This window comes from Pelophylax lessonae, assembly GCF_965119305.1.
Source record: "Pelophylax lessonae genome assembly, chromosome: 4".
NCBI lineage: Eukaryota > Metazoa > Chordata > Amphibia > Anura > Ranidae > Pelophylax > Pelophylax lessonae.
This window is the reverse complement of record NC_138771.1, coordinates 271,328,200-271,343,131: the sequence shown is the minus strand read 5'-3', so window position 1 is coordinate 271,343,131 and position 14,932 is coordinate 271,328,200. Positions and strand designations below refer to the sequence as shown.

At 44.9% G+C, this 14,932-nt stretch overlaps 1 protein-coding gene across 1 annotated transcript in view; it reads left to right on the top strand.

Moving 5' to 3' along the window:
* The window catches only part of LLPH (LLP homolog, long-term synaptic facilitation factor), a 29,708-nt gene that overhangs the window by 1,048 nt on the left and 13,728 nt on the right, over window positions 1–14,932 (top strand). The window contains exon 2 of the mRNA XM_082252684.1: window positions 6,795–7,010. Within this exon, the coding sequence (XP_082108810.1) occupies window positions 6,803–7,010 (208 nt within the window). The 5' untranslated portion in view covers window positions 6,795–6,802. The remainder of the gene's footprint in view (window positions 1–6,794; window positions 7,011–14,932) is intronic.

The following is a 14,932-nucleotide window of genomic DNA, read 5'->3' as shown; positions in this document are numbered from 1 at the left end:
AGTACTTCATAATGAGCCAGTATGCGATGCATAGCAACTCCTCATGCCTTTGTCTTTACAGGTTATTTGTTTTTTTTCACATTTTTTTTAAACGGGTTTACTTCCTCTTTAAAGCGGAGTTCCGGCCGCAAAATCGTTATCTTAGATTTTTTGGCATCCGCTTCCTTATTGTACCCTGAAAAAGAATTGGATATTCCCAAATTTTTGTTTTTTATTTTTTACTTGTTTCAGCAGAAAATATACTCAATTTCCTTCCACTTCCTCCCTGTGCGGCCGCGGCCCGCGCCGTCACTTCCTGTCCCGCAATGCATCCCGGGAGCTCTTACTGATCACTCCCAGGAGGCAATGGGCAGTGACGTAGGTGGCCGGCCGCTCCTCTCATCGCGTTATTTCCAAACAGAAAATGACGCGATGAGAGGCGGAGCACAGCGCGGACGTCGCCAGCCTATTGCCAGTACTTTCCTTTTGTTTGTTGGAGAGAGAGTGGAGTCCCAGCCACCGCATAGTACTGGGCATGCGCGAGATTTCGCACTCCATTGATCGGGCCCCCTCCATCTACAACCAGGAAGCAGGGCATATATGTGCACACTGCGGCTTCGGGTGACCATGGAAAAGATGGCGGTGCTCTGCAAACATTTTATAAAGTAAGATTTTAGTATTGTCAATCTATTATTTACATTTACTTACATGTATAAAACCGGATTAGCGGATGTAAGAAGGGCGGTGGATCACTGTTTGGGAGGTATTTAAAAAAAAAAAACGAATCTGTGGCCGGAACTCCACTTTAATACAGTAGGAATCAGAGGGCCCTGCTCGTTAGAGCTTACAATCTAAGAATGGATAAAGGCCATGTTATATTGACAAGGCAACTTAATTTAAATGCTAACAGCGATTTGTAGTGAGTACAATTTTGCCAGTACAATTTGTTTTGTACCTAAGCCATAGAGATAAATGCAGAGTTGCTGCACGAACTTGATTTCTGAGAAAATGAAAGTGATTGTCGAGCTTTGTTGTTAAAATAAAATTAAAGTTATTAGACCAATCCTCTTTTGTGACCCCCCTGACGCCCCATTTCCCCTCCTGCATGTGCCCATATAGTAAACCATGTGCTTTGGGGGAAGGCGTGCATGCTCGCTCCTGACCCAGGCTGTGTATGTCCATAGACACACACAGTGTGGCTCAGCCACACCCCTTGCTCCCCCTCACAGGATTTGACTGACAGCAGCAGGAGTCAACGCATCCCACTGCTGTCTGAGTGGCAAGTGAATGTAGGATGATGGGGAATAGCTGCAGATGGGACAGCGTTGGATTGAAAGAAGATTCAGGTAAGTGTTTAGGGAGGGCCGCACACAACAAAGGTTTAGCTCTGGTATTCTGCTACATGATTTTGATAAAAAAAAAATCCCAATAGGTGTATATTAATTGGCTTTCATAAAAGTTCTAGCACCTACTTACGGTGCAGTGATATTTTAAAATACTAATGGGGGTGATCAGCAACTTCTAATGGGACTGCAGTAGTGCGGAGGGCAATCTGACACGGGGGGGGGGGGGGGGGACTGTCATTGACTTCACCAGTGATGTTAATACAGTAATAAGTGATAATACTTTACACTGTTGCCATACTAAAAACACTGGCAGAGAAGGGGTTAACATCTAAGGATGGTCAAGGGGTTAAATATGTGCCTAACTGTGTAATGTGTGCTCTCTCCGTTTCTCATCCCTGCAACTGACAGATCGCTCCCTCAGCTCTGTGCTGTTTACTAACACGATATCTGGGCTGTGATTGCACACCGCCAATCAGCAGGTCCCAGACGTGAATCATTGGCCCAGGCAGAGGGCGCACATGCGTGTGCTTGAAACCCAGAAGTAGGCAGAAATGTACGGGTAAGTCGCTTTGCCTACTGCATCTGCCCGTCCAAAGTACATTGCTGGCAGAGAGTCGCTAAGTGGTTAAAGGATAGGTTCAGCTTTGGGAACATGTTCCCCCGTTTTTTGGGCTGGAACAAGTAACATGCTCCTGTAGTACAGGGAAAAGTCACTTTTTTAAAGCAGCACGGCCATGAGGGGCTCTACCCACACGGCCTCGTCATTCATTTCCAGCGTTCTGTGAATGAGTGACCTACCAACTACCTTTGATTCTTCTTTTCATTGTAAAAGTGCCTGCTGGTACGAGGTAGCTTGCACTAACATTTTGCAGGAAACCTGCATGGCATCAGCGATCTGCACATCACTGGGGCAATGCTTTCCAGGCTCCTAAAAAGTATCAATTGTAAATGCATTTATTATTATTTATTTTTTTTTTTAAAGGTGATATTTAATTCAGGGAATGCATAAATTAAAAAAAAGTTTTTACTTTAGAACCACTTTAACTAAAAATTGCTCTAAAATGATAGCTGAATGTTAGCTATTCTATTGAAAATACCTATGATATCCTTAGCAGGAGTTTAAGTGGTCCCAGGGAAAAATAAATGCCTTTTTTTTTTTTTCTTAACTAAATCAGATTTATGTTCTTTGGGATTGTTAACTCGCTAACTTAAAGCTGAACTAAACCCTTCTATGCTTTACAGCCAAGAAAACTGCCATCTTAGCTGCTGTTTATTCTGCATTGCCGTCTTCATCCAGAAGGTGACTGTGGGTAAAAGCATGCACTTTCCACTAAAAAGAAGCCTCAGGTGACAGGTTGAATACCAGTGAGGTCTTTGTAATCCAAGAAGAGTTCCTTTTGTAAGCAACCAGCCTTGGACTCAAAGCAAAAACCTATGTTTTTCCAAGTTCCATAAGAAAAACTGAACCCCTAAGTTTTACAGAGAAAAACAGACATCTGCCAAATTCTGCTCACAGTGAAGGTGGGAAAGGTCTATTGGTCTTTGAAGCTGCCTGGACTCTACTGGGTCTGCAGTATGGTGTCCGGAAGCTACAAGCTACCGTTTTGCTGCTTTCTCCTTCAACATTTTATGCACTCAATGCACTCAATGGTATCTTCAGGACCACAAAAAGTGGTATTCTTTGTGGCCTGGGAAAAATAGCTGTCTCAAGAGGTCATTGCACCTGTTCGGCAGAGGAGAGGTCTCACGGCTTCTGTACTAAGCTGTTCACGCTTCCTAAGGCAAATGGACATCTGGCCTATTCTGGCGCTCAAGAAGTTTCTGAAGGTACCGAAATTCAGGATAAAGTCCACCTGGTCGGAGATGGCTTTCCTTCACCTGGGGGATTTCCTGCGTTAGTAAATATCACAGATGGATGCTTAATACATCCCAATTTTTGGCCTCACCAGCGGTTTCTGCAATTCGCCATGGAGTATTACCATTAAAGTCCTCAGAGTGTTTACCAATATGTTGGCTCCAGTCCTGAGGTTGTTGAGAGCCAGGGGTATCCTAATTATGGGGTACCTGGACAACCCGCTTCTCAAATCGCAATCGGCTTAGAAACTGGCATAAAATGTTTGGCAGATGGTACAAGTTCTGGACGGGTTTAACTGAGTGCCAATCCTTCAGAAATTGGCTTTGGTTCTGACACAGCTTTTAAAGTACTTAGTGGTTGTAAAGGCTGTAGGTTTTTTACTTTCGTTCATTCTATGCATAAAGGTAAAAAAAAAAACCTTCAGTGTGGTGCTTCCCCTAATACTTACATGTGTCGAATCTCGGTCCAGCAATGTGCACGAGAATCAAGGCTCTCCTGGGTCTCTCCCTCCTGATTGGCTGAGATGCAGGAGCCATTGGCTTCCACTGCTGTCAATCACAACCAGGGGGCAGGGCTGAGCCGCACTCTCTGCCTTATGGACACAGAGAGCCGGCTTGGGAGCGAGCATGCACAATTGCCCAGAGTGCCGCAGCGGTGACGCGAGAAGAGGAGGCTTGGGGCTGCTCTGTGCAAAACCATTGCACAGAGCAGGTAAGTATGACATGTTTGTTATTTTAAAAAAAATCCTTTACAAATGCTTTTAAGCTTTTTTCCCATTGGTGCTTAGGATTCCTTAGGCTTGGTATTCAACACAGCATGGGCAAAGGCACTGCTTCAACAGGACAAATTACTTGTATGTATGAAGGAGCTGGGGATGATGGTAGCTTCCTTTGGTGCGGTTTGCTATGCTCAGTTTCACTCAAGTTCTGCAGTTTAGTAGCCTGTTTGTATGGGGCAAACATCAGGAGTCCTTGGATTTAGATCTGCCAATGCATCTGGCTCCAAAGACCAGGTTGGTACTGGAATGGTAGATGTTTATGTAGATGCTGGATACTGGGAAATCCTTCCTTCTGATGAATTGGAAGGTCTCAATGATAGATGCCGTGTTGGGCTGGGGATCTGTTTTGGAGAATCTTAGGCTGGCCATACACTATACAATTTTCTTGTTCAACTTTCCTTTAGATTTACCAAAACCATGTAATATAGTGTCAAACCTAAACACTTTCAATTTGTATGCAGTCAGGCAGGCCCTTGCACTACATAGTTTAAGGTAAATCTAAAGGAAATTGAATAAGAAAATTGTATAGTGTATGGCCAGCCTTAGTTCAGGGAATGTGGTTGATCAACATCCTTGAATTTTGGGCAATTCAACTGGCTCTTCTTCAGTGCTTTGCCTGCCTTCAGGGTCTCCCCGTCTGCTTCCAGGGTGCAGTTGGACAAAATTATGTAATTCGGTATACCGCAACTATCATAGAGGGGCAGGAAGTCGTGCTGCTTGATCTCGTCTTTGGCATAACTTCACGTTGCGGCCCACTTTGCCATGCACATTGTTGGTGTGGAAAATTGCCAGGAAGATTTTCTCAACCATCAGCAGCTGAATATGGAAGACTGGATCCTTCAGTCAAAGGTATTTGCGGAGATTTGTCTGCACTGGGGGACGCCAATATATTTTTATATTCAACAACAAATTGGGCAGATTTGTGTTCCCTGTATCAGGGGTCTTCAGGAATTTGTGGTAGACGTCCTGGTGATTCCTTGGTATCATTTTTTTTTTTTCTTTCTCTGATCTGTCTTTTACTTCAACTTCAGACTGGGGCAACTTATCAGGCGATTCAGTGCGGTAGAACCATTCTAATCAGAGCAACTCAAGTCGCTCCAACTTAGAAAAAGGTTCCTGCACTACTTTGGGGGTGACTTGTATTGACTTCTATTAGAGGAGTCGTTTGCAAGCCACGCTGAGGTTGTGCTGCATGGGGGCGGCATCAGTCAGGCGACTTTGAAGCCGCCCCTGTGATAACCGAGCCTAAATCTGATGGCACTGGCTTGGCCCTGAAGAATGTGTTATGCTGCTATTGTAAATCTTTGGAAGATGAGCTATGGGCTTTTCCAGATTTGATGTTGCAGGGTCTGATCTTCCATTTTGTATTATGATTGCTGGCTTTGTTGGCATAGCTTGAAATGCAAGTCTTGAGGGCTAGGGGAGTTTCTGATTCTGTAAATCCCACCCTCCTTAATGCAAGAAAGTCAACCTCCAGAAAGGTATTTCACTATATATCGAAAGACTATTTTGCCTAATGTAAGGCTCATAAGTTTTTTTCCCCAACAGTATGTAGTGATGCACATTTTGGCTTTTCTGGATGTATAGAAGTATCCAAACCGGCAGATTTTTCAGCCAGTGGCTTCTCTTGACTATGGCATTGGTTGGATAAGTATATAAAATGATTGAAAACCTTTTTACATTTCTTAAGTTGCCTGATTTCTGGTATAGGCCAATAATGTCATACATCTCAAGAGGCTTCATGGGCATTTTTTTTCTTTCATTTGGAGAATAGGCTTTCTCAGCAAAGCACACCCACCCTAAGAGCAGATGAATTCCAGGAATTAAATGCTTCATGAATCTGCCCTTACTCAAGATGTTTGTTTGTCACTACAGGGTTGTGTTTTTCACTGTGATTTCCCTACAAAATAAAGAATTGAGAGGAGACATGGATGGCTGAGTTTGTTTTTAGTGTTAAAAATTAAAATATCGTCAGTTTGTGGTGCGCAAATACAGTTTAAGTTCTGCTTTAAGCAGGACATTTTTACTTTTAAAGTTTTACTTGGCTGGCAAGTTAACACAGATCAGGTACGCATTCCAAGCAATGATTCTGCATTCATTCTTATAACACAAAATTACTGTTAGGCAGGTACTTGGTGAACAATCATGGTCTGTTCCTTTATGCAATCCAATTTTGCTGATACTTTTACCCCTGTGTATCCAAGGTCTCATGGTGGCTACAGACTTTCCCATCAAAGATATATGTCTAAGGTACAGGCATACATTTCGCTGTCACAACAGTCTTGGCTGACACAGGAGAGTTTTGGAGGCTGCCGCTGGTATTAGCAGTGACACATAAGGTATCTGCACTTGAAACATGCAGTAGTTTTGAGTTTCCCAATGACAGAGCCACTTTAAAGAATCCTTCAACATAAAAAAAAAAAAGTTGGCTTTAAACCACTCCCAGTGTGTCCATTAAATCCTCAGCCCAGGCTGTATATGGGCCCTCAACTTTGAATCCTCACCTTGCTGTCTTCAACAGTCAAAAAGTCTTTACTGCCTTAAGTTGTGGTATTTGACAATAGAGCAGGGGGCAGGACTTAATTTCAACTTGGACAGAAGTCACGGGCTTGTGTACAGCCTCTGATTCAGGAGCTCATTAAGGATTCAGAAAATTATTGAAGGCTTATACAGGTACCTAACTAAATTCTTGCACTTTTAAGTTGTTAACTTAGAAATGTGTTATGCCAAGTCAGGTTCACTTTAAACAGACCAGAGTAGTGGTAATTTACATGGCTTCCCTGAGATTACAGGCATGATTTGTATACTAATACTGTGGTTTTTGCTATCTTTTCAGAAAATAAAATGGCCAAAAGTCTAAGAAGCAAATGGAAGAGGAAAATGAGGGCAGAGAAGAGGAAGAAGAATGCCCCAAAGGAACTTGCCCGCCTAAAAAATGTTGTGGCAAAAGCAAACACAGATATGTTGATGAATGAGATGAAAGAAATAGCAACTGTTGTAACCTCTAAAAAGTTGAAGGAAGAAAATAAAATGGAACAAGATGCAATGGAAGGTAGTAGACATTCATATATTGGTAGCATTAAATTGTATTTTACCCTTAAAAGTGTTTAAATGCTATGTATTGGGTTATTCACACAAGTCCTTGTCAATATAGTCTCTTTTTTCCTTTTGGTGCTGATAAATTGATGATCCTGTATCAAGCATGGAAGCAAATCTGTGCAGTTTGTGTCCCTGGGATTGCTGGCAGTAGATGCAGGATTCTATGCCAACACACACAGTGTTTGCTTTTATTTCCCTTAGTGAGTTTACGACCCACACCCACTGCCCAGCCCTGCTTTGTTAATGTCCCTTGGATTACTGCTCTGAGATACAGGACGCTCTGCTCGCATCTTTTGTAGTCCGTTTAGGTACTGCATCCTGTGGTCTGTGATAATTGACAGAGCTCCCACTGGGACAGAGGCAACACTTCTCCTCTATGTTTGATGTCACAAACTGCCCGCCCATTCTCTATGCATACACACCCCCTCTGGGATGAGAGCAGAGAAGGCGATCTAAGCAGTCACTAGACCATGGAAGTTAACATTTCAAAAAGGTACTAAACATTTATTTATATAAGGGGGAGGGGGGGGTCCCCTCGTCCCCTCCTGGTGTATGACCTTCTCCCTTTGGGGTCCTGTGCAGCGCTGCCATTTTGCTGTGGATTCTGAATTCCAGGCTTTGGCGGTCATGTTTGTGTAGTCCAGCGGCCATGTTTTTTGTTTCTCATAGAGAACATAGAGCCATTTTCTTGTAGTCTGAGAACGGCGATGTGCTGTGGAGGCCTCTAGAGTCATTGTTGCCGCTTCCTCTTCCTTTTACATCACAGTGAGGCAGGCTGTTTGGCGCTCTCAAGCTCTGGGTGGTGAGTCTCTGGGGGTATACGATCCTTCCTCTGCTACATACAGCGCCGTGGGTACACTGATTCTTGTGGTGCTCCAGCGACACACGGGGGTCCCCCATTTAAAAGAGAAAAAAAAACGTTTTTTTTTTCTCGTTTGTTGATGGCGCGTTTCCGCTTAGCTCTTTGTTGGCAATGGAGCCTCTGGAGCGTGTATCACCAGCTGACCCACTCCTGGAAGCTGCGGGACCCTCTGGGCCTCAGTCTGCCGTGGCAGCCCTGCAGTCACTTGTATCCAAGGTGGCCCTGCAAGGGAGGCTAGCAAGAAGCGCCCCCCGCTTCACCTGTATCCTCTGCCTTTTCACAGTCTTTGAGGTGGATTTGGCCACCGCGGACGAGAGTCAGCCCACTGGGTCTGCATTCACGCATGCTAAGTGCTCTAATAGTAAGGATGAGTCATTATCCTCCGCAGCTGCGCATGAAAAAGCCCTGGTGGAGGCCCTAATTGTGTCAGTGCAGAAAGCTTTAAAGTTGGCTGAGAGTCGGTGATGCCGGTGCAGTTTGGCACCCACAAATCTTCCAAGGTGACTAAGGTGTTCCCCTTTCCTGCCTATTTTGACGAGATTATCGCTAGTCAGTGGGGTTCCCCGAAACACATGGTTGGTGAACCTAAGCGTTTCGCTAGAAGATATCCCTGTGAGGAGTCTCTTCTGAAGAAACTGACAGTTCCACCACCGGTGGACTCTCAGGCTTCCAGGCTAAATAAGGCCACACTTTTGCAGGTGGAGGTTTCTCCATCCTTTAAGGATCACATGGACAAGAGAGCTGAGGCTCTGGTCTGGTACTTTTTTTTTTTTTTTTTTTTTTCTTTCCACCGTGGGTGGTTCAATTTTGAGACCAGTGTTTTCTATCACCTTGGTATCTAACCTTGGGCTTGGGCTAAGATTTTATGCCGGGATCTGGAAGGGAGTTAACACCCTCCTGAGCTAGCGGAGCAGGCGGATCAGTTGATCCAGGGCTTACAGTACATTTGCAATGCATCTTTGGATGCGGCCCCTATGGCCGGCAGGGTATCTGTGACGGCGGTGATTTTTCACCGCATGATATGGTTGAAGTACTGGTCGGCCAACCAGGCTTCTAAAAAGGTGCTGACTGATCTACCCTTTATAGGTGACTGTTTGTTCGGGGCCTCTATGGAAGAGATCAGTAAGGGTCTTACGGGAGGTAAGAGCACATTGCTGCTGCAGGTTACTAAGGGCAAGGAACCTTGTCATAAATGGTGGTCCTTTTCTTCTTGGCTCACAAACGGCCCTTTCGTCTGTTTGGATTGCAGGAAAAGAGTTTGAGATCCACCCATAGTTTTGCTGGAGGCTCCAAGAGACCCTGGAATGGTAAGTCCAAAGTGGAAACTTCTGGTTCAGCGGACAAGCCTTTACCAGCCCCCTGAAGAGGGCTCATCCTCTTCAGGGGTGGGGGGGATGTCTTTGCCTTTTTCTGTATTCGTGGACCTTGCTCATTCAGGACAGATGGGTGGGTCCCGAGTTGATTTGGTTCGGTTACAAGATATATTTTCGATCCTTGCTTCTGGCAAGGTTCTTTCTTTCCAATTTGCGCCTGTCTCGCGAGCGGCAACAGTGTCTCTTCGGGGCAGTGCAGGACCTGTTAGCAAAAGCAGTTATTGTGCCGATTCCAGAGTCGGAACGTTTTTCAAGGATTTTATTCAGATCTGTTTACAGTTCCCAGGAAGGAAGGCAAGGTTCGTCCGATTTTGGATCTCAAGGATCTGAACCACTTTGTGCGGATTTAGAAGTTTCGGATTGAGTCAATTTGCACGGTAGTAGCTTTCCTTCGAGGGGATTTTTTGGCTTCTATCAATCTCAAGGACGCTTACCTTCATATTCCAATATATGTCGGGCATCAGCATTTTCTTTGTTTTGCCATGGGCGAGGAGCACTATCAGTTTGTGGCGTTACCTTTTGGTCTCGCCTCACTGCTTGAGTGTTCTCAAAGATTTTGGCCCCAGTTCTGGCCTTGTTACAACTGAAAGGGATCGCGATACTGGGTTACCTGGACGATCTGCTTCTGTGTGCAGTCTTCCTCAGCTCTAGAGGCCGACTTGGACATTACTGTGCGAACTCTACAGGAATTCAGATGGTCACTGAATTTTCAGAAATCGGCTCCGACTCCGTCCACCAAGCTGGACTACTTGGATCTGACACTGGACTCCGCGCCAGCCCAGGTGTTTCTTCCTCAGGCAAAACTTCTAAAGTTATATGATGCTGTTCTCCTGTTGTCCAACTGTCTGTTGTCACTCAGGACTTGCATGCAAGTTCTGGATTTGATGGTTTCCACCTTCAATGCGGTTCCGTTTGTGCAGTTCCATACCAGACCTCTGCAAAGGGAGATTCTGGCCAAATGGAACAAGGATCCGCTGTCTTTGGACAAATTGATCCTGCTGAGTCGGGGTTCGAGGGAGTCTCTGCTATGGTGGCTCTCTTCCCCAGCCCTTCGCCTGGGAAAATCCTTTCTTCCCCTGTATTGGACTGCGATCACCACGGATGCCAGTCTGTCCAGATGGGGAGGTGTCTTGGGAGTGTACTTGGCCCAAGGTGTTTGGACCCGAGAGGAGTCCAGGCTACCGATCAACATCCTGGAAATTCAGGCGATCAGACTTTGTCTGTCGCAATGGACAGATCGTTTGCAGGGACGCCCTGTGCGGATACAGTCGGACAATGCTACGGCTGTGGCATATGTCAGTCATCAAGGGGGCACAAAGGGTGCTCTGGCAGCCTGGGAAGTGGCCGGTATCTTGAGGTGGGCAGAACTATATGTTCCAGTCCTCTCTGCTGTGCACATTCCAGGGGTAGAGAATTGGCAAGTGGACTATCTCAGTCGGCAGGCATTGGATCAGGGAAAATGGGCTCTTCACCCAGAGTTTTCTTCAACTGTGCCTTCGTGGGGGACCCCCGATGTAGACCTGCTGGTCTCCCGTCTCAATAGGAAGGTGCAGAGGTTCCTGTCAAGGTCTCGGGATCCTCTGGCCGATGCCGCAGATGCCCTGGTAACCCCTTGGGGTCAGGATCATCTGATTTACGCCTTTTCCTCCAATACAACTTCTGTCGAGACTGCTATGCAGAATCGAATTAGAAGGGATTCCAGTCATTCTATGGCACCAGACTAGCCTCGCCCGTCTTGGTACACAGGCCTGGTAAGGCTGTTAGCAGACGTACCTTTGGAAACTTCCTCTCAGGAAAGATCTTCTGTCTCAGGGAACTTCTTCTCAGGAAAGATCTTCTGTCTCAGGGAACTTCCTCTCAGGGAAGATCTTCTGTCTCAGGGACCAATCTTCAATACTGCTTTACAGTCACTGGCTTTACCGGCCTGGCTAATGAAAGCCAGGTGCTGAAGAACAGAGGGCTGTCGGAGGCGGTAATTCCTATGCTGTTGAAAGCTAGGAAAATCTACCTCCAGGAAGGTTTATCATTGAGTTTGGAAGGTGTACATTACTTGGTGTGAGTCTCGGGGCTTTCTCTCTGTTCTTTTTCTGTGTCTCGCCTTTTGGAGTTTCTACAACTAGGTGTAGACCAGCGTTGGGCTCTGGGCACCATTAACGGACAGATGTCCGCTTTGGCTAAATATTTCCAAAGACCGTTGGCGGCGAAGTCCTTGGTTCACACTTGTGTGAAGGGAGTTCGCCATCTGGCTCTGCCGGTGAGATCCCTGGTACCTCTTTGGGACCTCAATTTTGGTACGGTCGGTGCTTCAAAAGCCTCCCTTTTGAAAGTATTCAAGAACTTCCTCTTCTTACTCTGTCGTGGAAGGTGGCCTTCTTGGTCGCTATTCCACAAGTAGGGTGTCTGAATTGGCTGCGTGATTCATAGGGACAAAGTGGTGTTGCGATCCTGTCAGGCATTCCTTCCTAAGGTTGTCTTGGACTTTCATTTGAATGAAGATATTGTGTTGCCGTCGTTATTTCCGAAGCCAAAACATCCTAAGGAAATTGCTTTACATTCCTTGGCTGTGGTCAGGGCCATTCGGGTGTACCTGGCGGTGACTGAACCAATTTGAAAATCTGATTTATTGTTTGTTCTTAACTTAAGGATGGACTTTGTAAGGGGCAGGCCGCATCTGCTGTGACCATTTCCAAGTGAATCATGCAGACTGTGGTGCAGGCCTATTCCATTAAGTGTCTGGTTCCTCCTTTCTTTGTTAAAGTGCTTTCTACAAGGGCGCTTAGTGTCTCCTGGGCCTCCTGTCATCAGGCGTCAGTGGTTCAGGTGTGCAAAGCGGCTACATGGTCGTCTGTACACACACATTTACAAAGTTTTATAAGGTGGATGTACTTGCATCTTCAGATGCAGTTGCAGAGGCTCCCGCCTCTTGAGCGTGTGATTTATTCCTGGTGGTGAGCTCCAGTTGTTCCTGGTTGAGCTCCTGTTTTACCTGGTTGGCTATGTTTAGCCTTGTTGCAAGTTATATCTCTTTCCACCCCTCATATTGCACTGCTTTGGGACATCCCAATGGTCTAGAAGACATAGAGCTGTGTCTGTTGGTGAACGAAAGAGAAAACTGGATTTTTGTCTTACCGTAAAATCCTTTTCTCTGAGGTTCACTGATGGACACAGCACCCGCCTCTTTGTTAGGTTGAGTCGTGTGTTCTTCTGACACTGCTTGTTACAAACTGAAGTCCTATAGCAGGAAGTGATGGTATACCCTCTGGGACTGCCTCAGGGGCGTAACCAAAAAAGGTTTCCACCTAGTCCTATTCCTAGAGAGAGCAGCATAAAGCGGAGGTAAACCTCAGAGAAAAGGATTTTACGATAAGACAAAAATCCAGGTGTTTTTTTTTTTTTTTTTTTTTTTTTTTTTATAGAGAAATGTGGTAATAGGAAATATTTGTCTCTTTTTAAAGTTGTGTTCACAAATTCGTATATATAATATGCAGAATGAGAAGAAAAATGAACAAGTGATAGTGAGTGCAATGCATAGTTCACAGTGCAATGGTCAGGAGCTTGTAATACATAGTGGTTGATTTACTAAAGGCAAATTGTCTGTGCACTGCAAGTGCAGTTTCTCTGGATCTGAGGGGAACATGCAAGGAAAATAAAAAGAACAACATTTTTGCTTGCACATGATTGGATGATAGAAATCAGCAGACATTTCCCTTTTTTCAGAGCTTCCTCTCTGATCTAGTGCAAGCGCACTTGCAGGTAGACTTGCAGTGCACAGTGTATTTGCCTTTAGTAAATCAACCTCCATTGTATGACATGCAGAGTGCAGTGAAGTTGTTAGGAGCATGTAACGAATAGTATGTCACACAGTGTGCAGTGGTCTGGGACTTGTAGAGTGCAATGGCCGGGAACTTGTAAATTGTAGCATTATTTACACAGTGCAGTGAAGTGGTTAGGAGCATGTAACACATAGTATGGCACCCAGCTGTTCTGTGGTCTGCAACTTGTAAAACGGAGTTCAGTAGTCTGGCGTATGTGACATACATTGCATCATTTTACTTTGATGACCACACGCTGAGCGCTGATGTGGGTGTGTTTCATTAAGCTGACATATGGTACCCTACTCCTTCTTTGGAAAGCAAAAATATTGGCATACCCAAGCTGGGCGAAGGCACAAGATCCGAAAGTGTCAGTAATGCGTTACTATACTCGCCTTCACTTTGTATCCGAAAGCCGACTAGCCAAAGATGTTAGAGGCTAGAACTCAGAAACAATCTTCACACATTTTGATTGGTCAGGCCGAGATGATGTTACTCCCAAGTATGTGCGGGAATTCATGAATTTTTTCCTAAAATTTCACATAAACTGCAGTAGAAAATAAGCAGACAGGATTTAGATTTGTAGCGGAGATGTGTACATCACAGAACTGACTGGACAGATATTTTCTGCCAGGAAAAACTGCACCTTTTTATATCCACTACACTTATGTATTTTTCAGTTTTCCTGAAGGTCAACTTTTTATGGGTTAGGTGTAGATGGAAGCATAAGGGTAAGTGTTAGGCTCCATGTACACGGGACGTTGTTAAAAGTCCCTTTGAATGCTGGAATTTTTAGGACGTTTGAAATGTCCGTTCGGTCGCGTTTGTACCCGCGTTTAGCGGGCGTTTAGCGGCGTTTGCGTTTAGAATCGTTCCTAGAGGTCAAAAAAATTATTCCCCTTTTAAAATGGAAAAACGCGAACGCTAAACACGGGTCATCGCGTTCGGACGCGTTTAGACGCGTTCGGACGCGTTTGTGCGTTTGAAACGTCGGGAAACACACGTTCGAACGCAAATAATTGCGTTCTAAAAAAAAGTCCCTGAACGCAACTGCCTGCAAATGACTGTAAACGACCTGGTGTACATGGACAGATAAGATAAAATGTAGATGGGTTCAGGGGCTTCTGAAAAAAACGCCCAACTGCTCCTAAACGACCATTTCCAGCGTCCCGGGGGGTTGAAATCATGGGTGATCACACAGCAATTCACTTTTGTTAAGGTGGCAAATGCACTGTGCTGGGTTTTTGACTTTTCTGAAAAGTAACTTAAAGAGAAACTTACAGAATTCATTGAAGTCCATTTTCTTCTATGCCCTTTTAGAATCTTTGCTGTAGTATTCCATCCCAAGGTGGTCAGAGTGGCGTTGACTATAGGTTTGGTTAGATGTTATATGTTTGGTTGAAAAAAGTCACTAGTCCATTTAGTTCAACCAATAAAATAAAGCAACACACAAATAGAAAACCCCCATATATACTATCCTATACCAACAGTTGATCCAGAGCAGTAGTCTCCAAACTGTGGCTCGTGGGGCGGATTCATGCTTTGCTTGCTCTTATCCATCTCTTGGGGCATTGTTTCTCCTAATGACACCAGCCATGGGGTATTCTTCTTCCTACTGACACAAACAGTGGGTCACTATTCCTTCTACTAATACCAATGTCCAGCCAATATTCCTCCTACTAAAAACCGCACTATAATTTTTTTTTTTTTTACTCCCATGGACCACCAAGCCTTAGACATTTTTTACTCCCACTGATGCTGAAACATTTTCTAGTCCCACTGGCCACCCTAAAGTCTAATGGACACTAAAGTGGCTTTTTTGTTTATA